This window comes from Lottia gigantea (genome assembly GCF_000327385.1).
Source record: "Lottia gigantea unplaced genomic scaffold LOTGIsca_1, whole genome shotgun sequence".
NCBI classification, from domain to species: domain Eukaryota; kingdom Metazoa; phylum Mollusca; class Gastropoda; family Lottiidae; genus Lottia; species Lottia gigantea.
This window is the reverse complement of record NW_008706746.1, coordinates 5389459-5397371: the sequence shown is the minus strand read 5'-3', so window position 1 is coordinate 5397371 and position 7913 is coordinate 5389459. Positions and strand designations below refer to the sequence as shown.

General features: G+C 31.7%; 1 protein-coding gene across 1 annotated transcript; it reads left to right on the top strand.

The window, feature by feature from the left end:
* Positions 1 to 5334: 5334 nt before the first annotated feature.
* Positions 5335 to 7706, top strand: LOTGIDRAFT_102357 (hypothetical protein; the record flags this gene model as incomplete). The annotated part of the gene is made up of 4 exons (XM_009045726.1): positions 5335 to 5406; positions 6422 to 6519; positions 6625 to 6736; positions 7617 to 7706. The coding sequence occupies 4 exons, from the start codon at positions 5335 to 5337 to the stop codon at positions 7704 to 7706; spliced, it is 372 nt and encodes a 123-aa protein (XP_009043974.1).
* Positions 7707 to 7913: the final 207 nt, after the last annotated feature.

Sequence of the window (7913 nt, the reverse complement as noted above, 5' to 3'; positions counted from 1 at the left end):
CCATGTTATAACCAAATCTGTCTTAAACCGATAGGGTAAGTTTTTCTACTCAAAGTTTCTTAACACTTTTTAATTATACCCAATCAATTTAACAAGTTTCATTGCAGAAACATCAGAAAACATCTTTCCCCCTTTTGTTGAAAGATTTTCCCCCCTTTATCACCTCATTTTTAAATCAAAATCAAAGCTGCCAGTGCATATATTACCTTGCCTGGCAAGCTATCTTTATAATTACGTTTACATCAGTGTCTTAAGCATACAACATCTATATCATCATCCAGCGAGTGCAATGATTATCAACCAAATATGAATATGGTCGAAGGGAGATAATTTCAAATTCCTGCGGTCTGTAGTAACTATATTTGTTAAGATTATGATCCAGTCAAATGAGGTCATACCATATTTCCAAAATATTAAGTCGTTCAGAAGTAGGATGTAGAACTCCATTCATTTCATTGAACTAGATCCGATGAGACAAAGAGAGTAAAGTTGTAAATTTTGTCTGTGAAGTCCATGGTCAAGTCTTTTTGAACCAAAGGTACGTAACTCCCATGTTACTGTGACGTCACTCAATAAGGGGGAAGTTGATAAGAAAATAAAAATGGCGGAGGCTATCGTTGTCGAGAGACCGCAGATTGATCGGTTTTATTGTCATTCCTGTACGAAAGAAATTACACCTGATCTTCCAGTAAGTGAGACGAAAAACTGACCTGTATATATAGTATATTTTTCAGAATTCTTTCTTGTTTTCATGCCCAAAATTTAAAGTAGAAAACAAATTGTCAAAGCCAATAAATTTCATTATCAGATTCCCTTGATCGTTTTCTGGAAAATTACGTACACATCATCTGTATATTGTTCATATGTTTTAGTTTCTGGGTCATCTTTAGATTTTAGTTTAAGAAACGGCTTAGTAAAGTTCACAGCTTTAATTTCTGGAAACAATAACTTCTTACAAATTAAATACCTTAAAACATTACACAACATAATTATATAGCTAATTTATAAGTTTAAGGCCAAATGGGTATTCCAAGTCTACATAATTAATATTAAAAGACTAAAGGTGTTTTTATTTAAGCAGATCATATTGACACAAGTCAATGTGTGCATTATACAAGCGAAATCTTTGGTTTGTTTGAGATTAAAGATGGCGGGCAACATTGACAAGGAAAAACATTTCGAGAATTCATTCTAAGATTACAGGAATAAAGACAAAAATATTATTTTTACCAACGTTTGAAATTTTGTAACAAAAAAGAGAAAGATCTGAGTAAATTATATTCCATTGGCAGAATTAACTGTTCAATAATGTATGTATTGGAATTATTTAGACGTAAACATGCCACTTGGTTATGCCGATGGTTATTTATTTAAGGCGATTTGATTGTACATTGTGCTGATAATCGGCCATCAAAGCGAGTTGATACAATTTGCTTAAAGATGGAGTCTTTCATTTTTGTTTCTAATCCATTGTTGTGTGTCAAACACTTATATAAATCGATTGGCCTGTTATCCTAACGACTTCCGAGTACAAGAATTAATCTGTGCGGTCCCTAATTAACGCTTAATTAGCTTATTACCGTGGGAATCCCCGTGTTTACATTTCCAATAGTCCCGATTTCCAATGTTAAATTTGATTGGCTATTATTTTTTAAAAGAATCAGAAAAGTCAATCATAACACAGAAAATTCTAATGCCAGTGCAAAATATGTTTCCATTTGTTCAAGATGAATAATTGTAATCATTTTAAGTATATTCTTACTTACCATATTGCTTTTCTCCTCTGCTGGACTAAATATTTCGAATTACGAAAATGTGGATAAACTCTTCAATTTAAATCAGAAAATATCATGTCACATGATCTCTAGCTGTGACGCCATTACCTCATTCCTGAATCTAGATAGACCAAGGGCTTCCCTGAGCTTGACGAAGCCTTTGTTTGGTTGATTGACAAACTAATGTTTGGATTAACCACTAGAAAGGCCAATTAATCTATGGATAAGCTCTTTTAATCTCTTTTGGACTACTTTTAATCAAGAAAATATGATAATATGTCATACAATATAATGTCCTATTTTAGTTTATTCATCATCAATTCTTCTAAATGAAAAAGTAAGCTCACTATTATCTATAAATAGTTTTCTAAGTTTGGCATACCGTAGGCTCTATGATAACGTATAACTAAATAACAAGATTAGGCCATAGATCAAGATTTTCCCTTATGATATATGGTAATACATACCATCAAAAGACACAGTTGAAAAGCTTTAGAATATATAGATGTGCTTAACAAACTGTACTATACTGTCAAGTATTGATCCAGAAACAATGATTTGATTCACTATCTCACAGTGCCAGTTGTAGAGCTTTTGCCAAAAGCTTTCTTATTTCACAGATTCACAACTAAATATTTCTGATTTTTACCAAATAAAATTTTAGTATCGGTATCTTTAATCTCATTGTAATAATTCTTGCTATTTTTTACGCTTTTTTAGGATTTTACCTGTCCACAGTGTGATGATGGATTTGTAGAACAGATCAGTAGCGAGTAAGTCTTTATTATCGATATCGTGGGTGACCGCTTGAAACCTTGTTTAACGGTATATGATGCGAAATTACTTTTAGAGAAAAACGCAAAAAACTATTTGAACTGGTATTTTGTTAAAATCTTTTTTACCATTTCTTTTACCGCTATACGTGGTTTTTATTCTTCGGAAATTTAAACCTCGTAAAACACTTTAAGTTATTTGACCTATTCAACCACAAGCTCATATAACAGTTAGTTTTCATTCTTCCAGAAAAAGGAACATTGAACCTCGTATAATATAATATTTTCCGCGCTTTTAAGAGCTTTCAAATGGTACCAAATTGTCAAATAGACCAAATATGGCATATATGAGTTTTCAAGCGGTCACCCACGATATGTAAATTGTTTGTTTATGAATTTGATATCTATAGGCTTTCATTCTTCTACAATGTTAAAATGTTACCTTTTTGATATTTTTCAAGATCAACTTCTGATTTTTTGTCAAGATCAACTTCTGATATAAATGTGATGTGGTAAATGAATATAATCTTAGTTTTATTTAATGCCCACATGAAATGAAGTGTGTATATTGCTGAAACCCATGTCCGTCAGTCTACAATTGCTTGTACACACTCTACAAGACACAATTCTTGACGAATTTTGAGGAAGCTTGGTGTGAGTGATCATTATCACCCAAGGATGAACCCTATTGAAAATCAGAAAAATTGAAACATATTTAGTATGAGTTATTGTCCCTGTTCTTGAGAACTCTTTCAATTTTTATAACGTAAACACACTAGAAGACACACAACTCTTGCCCGATTTTGACGCAAGTGTTGGTGTGAGTGTTAACACCCAAGGAAGAACCCTATCAAAAATCTAAAAATGTTTCATAGGAGTTAAAAACGCTTTCAAATTTGCCTTCTAGAGTTTTCACTAGCTAAAAATTGAACACGTTTTCAAGAACAAGGGCAATAACTCATACTCAGTATTATTCAGTATTGCCCTAAAGAGTTCAAAAGAAGTGTAAGGTTGAATATTTCATACTGGTGATTGTTACTGTATTGCTAAATATTTTAATTCAAAATCAAAGCTGCCAGTGGGCGTATATTACCCTGCCTGTCAAGCTATCTTTAATATTTCTTCTCCCAACAGATAAAGGGCAGTTTCAATTAACTTTCCATCACAATTTGAACACAAAAGAAAAAAAGAACTCTTTACAAGAATGAAAGAACTCTTTACAAGAATGATTGTAGTGTTAGACAACTAAACATTGAAGAATATATACAGATATTACCTGGACATATTTTTGTAACAAAAAAATTCTTTTGAAAATGTAGTATGAGTATCATATTGTCAACTAGATGCTTTTGTTGTTTTTCGATTGATACATACAGTTACTGTTACAGATCAATTGAATGTGATGCCAAAGAGTTGGCTCTAAATATGTTTTGAATATTAATATTTTAGGGAAGAAAGTGCTCCAGAGTCACCTGTAGAGTTAAATGCATTTCCAGCCAATGTAAGTTTTTTAATAACATTAAGTAAAATTTTCTAGACATGCTCAGCATTGTGGCATCTTGACATGAGTATTTTTATGTAGAAAATAATAAGAAGCATGTCAAGCCCTGTTAAGAGATATTTTGCTGATAACCTTTAAGAATCCATCTCACCGTGCCTATTGTCCGCCAAGTGCAAGTCTCATAATGTATAGTAACTTCCTGATTGGAGGATTGAATCGCTGAAAATGTATAGATAAACAGGAGATTAAGAATTATGTGGGCAATATTGGGTCAGGAGGATATTGGTATATCACTGAGCCCTGAAAGATTTTATTTATAAACATGCATAATTCATAACAAGAGTTATAAATATCAGTAGGTCTTATGGTACATCAAATGTATCTTTCAATTTTCTTATATTTTATTTTCCTGCATTTTAATGTGTGATTTTAATATTTTAGCCCATATTTCAAAGTTTTATTGAACATGTGTTAAATCCGTCCGCTTCAACTATAACACTAAGCTCACCATCAATGGGAACACGTAGCAGACGACATCAGCAACAACATCAGAATCAGGAAAGGTAATTTTATGTAAAATTCATCATAGAGTATATTTGACTGTAAAAAATGAATAAATGAGCCAAGTATGTCGGTTAACTTATTTGACTTTATTCTTGGCAGCATTCACTTTGAAAATCAATTGTCTTTAATAAATTCAAACCAATATGTTTCTTTTAGATAGGTCTGTTGCGTAGGTGTATATCATCTAGCACTTATGATAATATGAGGAACCAGCATGATACACAGAATTTTCATGTTTAATGAGTTGCCTTTTTTCACTATAAAAATTATTTTTTTAAAATTTTTAATGGTACCAACTTTTAATTTGATTTATTTTCTTTTTCATAGTTTCAGAATAGGAAATTTGATGAGTCTTATTGCACAGGATCGATTTGGGTAAGATTGTTGTCATATAAGAGTTTATACTGCTATAAATGAGTTAACTTACAGGATCAGTCTGATTATTAGGTCAGAAAATTTAGATGCCCAAATCAAAGAAAACTATCGACCAAAATCAAGTAATGTGTCCCTTACTTATAAAACACAAAAATTATCTAAAAAAGGTCTACATAAACAATTTACAGGCTTTTATGCTTTGTGGTTGTTGATGGAAAATTAATGTAGTATTTAAGGAATTTTACAAATTGCAGAAAAATACGTCTCCGACCTAAGACCTGTCAAATGTCAATCGATAAATGATTCAGAAGCATCTAATAGACTATTTTTTATTTTCAGCGGTGGAATGTTTCAGTTACATGGAAGTCCAGGAGATTATGCATGGGGAGCTCATGGTTTTGATTCTATTATATCACAGGTAAGCTGATTAATCTTTACTCTTATTATTTAAAAGGGATTATACAACATTGAATATTAACAGCAAAAATAAATTTGATCCTTTTGATTTGTAAATAATCCTATTCAAGATATGTAACAGGTGATTGAACACTTTCATCAGTGGATATTGACAAAGTTATACAATTTATCACAACTTAGTTTTAGAAATTAACTAGAAATGACCCAAATAATTTTTTTAACACAATTTTGAATATGAATTGAAAACTATTTGGTTGGAATATTTCATTGTCTCTAATATCTTTAGTGAGTCTGTTTTGTGTGTCGTATAAACTTATTTTAAAAGTAACCGCAAATTGGATTTCCATACTAGCATCTCTTCCATAAAGAAACATGTTCCTCTCTCCAATTATGTTCTGATAAAAGTCCTATTTAAACATTAACTGTGTCTAAGATTGGACTTGCATGCTAGTGTTTCTTTAATGTATTATATCTTCCTTGAGTTTGGCTCTGGACAATCTTCCATATTGTGATTTTCAGGTGTTAAGGTAATAGGTGCAAAAGGTCATGACATCTGTAATATCCTAAATCTTGGAGAAGGTCATGAAATATCTGACCTATTATACAGAGGCTTCAGTCAATATCGATTGAATATGGACTTCATATTTGATCTTCGCTCTATTGTAATTTGGAAATTTATTCACTGCATAAAATGTATACAAAAATTCAATATGCCTTATCTGTTTAGGAATTAGTGAAAATGAGGAACAATAGAACAGGAGTATAAACGATTAGTAATAGTTTTGATGTATTGCTTACTGAAATTCAAATACTTGTGTTAAAAGTATTCAATAGAAGTTTTGACAAATCTGTGATGTTAAGGACATTTTCAAGCAAGTGTGGTGTTCAGATGGATTACAGAACATATTATCTGTTTTTAACATCCATTGACATGTGAAATGCCTATTCAGAATTAAATCACAATATATTTCTTAATTATTTATGGATGATTTTGTCTCTGTATTTTTTTTGTTTAGCTTTTGAATCAGTTAGAAGGTTCTGGTGCACCTCCTGCCCCTGAAGAAAAAATAGAAAATCTGCCCAAAGTTAAAATAAACCAAGAACAAGTTGGTAAGTTGAATTATTTAATGAATTACCAAATGGATTGATACTGTATTATGTTCTGGCTTAAATAATAAGCACCATGATTGGTTATAAATATTGTTCTATTTTCAGAAAGAACTTTACAATGCTCAGTTTGTTTTGATGATTATTCATTAGGAGAAGAAGTAAATAAATTACCTTGTGAACACCATTATCATCCACAATGTATTATACCTTGGTTAAAATTAGTAAGTATTTTTTCAATGTATCAGCATTAACTAGTTTCAATGGATATGTATATTTGACTAAATTATTCACCGCTATAGGGGGTTACTATTACTTTTTTACACGTACGTATGGGCGTATATTGTGGTTGCCCCTGTCAGTTCGTCCTTCAGTCTGTTGGTCTGTACGTTCACATTTACCTCGTGCTCACTCTACAGGCTACAATTTTCTATAAATTCTTTTGATCTTTTGTATGTGTGTCAATATCATGAAGTTGTGCACTATTGAATTTGGTGATGATCCAATGATTTTCTTCAGAGATATCTCATAAAACTCTGATTTTGCGTGTTCGTTTTTCTTTACTTTTTTTCCTTGTGCTCACTCCACAGGCTACGATTCTCCATACATTCTTTTGGTCTTTTGTGTGTGTGTCAATATCATTATGAAGATGTGCACTATTCAATTTGGTGATCATCCGATGATTTTCTTAAGAGGTGTCGCATAAAACTATGATATCGCATTCGTTTTTTTCTCTTATTTTGCTCGTGCCCACCCTAAAGACTACAATTCTCCAAGGATTCTTTTGATTGTTTGTATGTGTGTCAATATCATTATGAAGATGTGCACTATTGAATTTGGTGAGGATCCGATGATTTTCTTGAGAGATATCGCATAAAACTCTGATATCGCGTTTTTTCACTTTTTTGGCTCGTGCTGACTCTACAGGCTACGATATAGAGTTTGTTTTACAGTTCACTTGCTCTTTATCAAGCTGCTTGTGGGCGTTTTCGCTTGCGAGACTTGCCGCAAGCCTATGTTTATGTATAAAAATCTATTTCATCATTAGTTTACAATGCAATATGCAAAAATGCCAATGCTTATATACATTTCTATATCTTTCAGCATGGCACATGTCCTATTTGTCGTAAAGATTTAAATGGTGAAGTTGTTGAAATAAAAGATAATGATATGCCACCAGATTCACCTTTTTGAATTGTGTTTTTCTAATTGACTCTTTGTGATATAAACTGAAATATACAAACTATCAGTGTAAATATGGCTGGAAAACTTGTGGTGAAAATTTAGTAGAAGCCAGCTAGTTTTCTTATATAAAGAAAACCTGTTATATATTTTATTTATCAGTAAAATTAGTCTTATACCACCCTCCATAAACAGCACCATACAATATCAACTGAAACT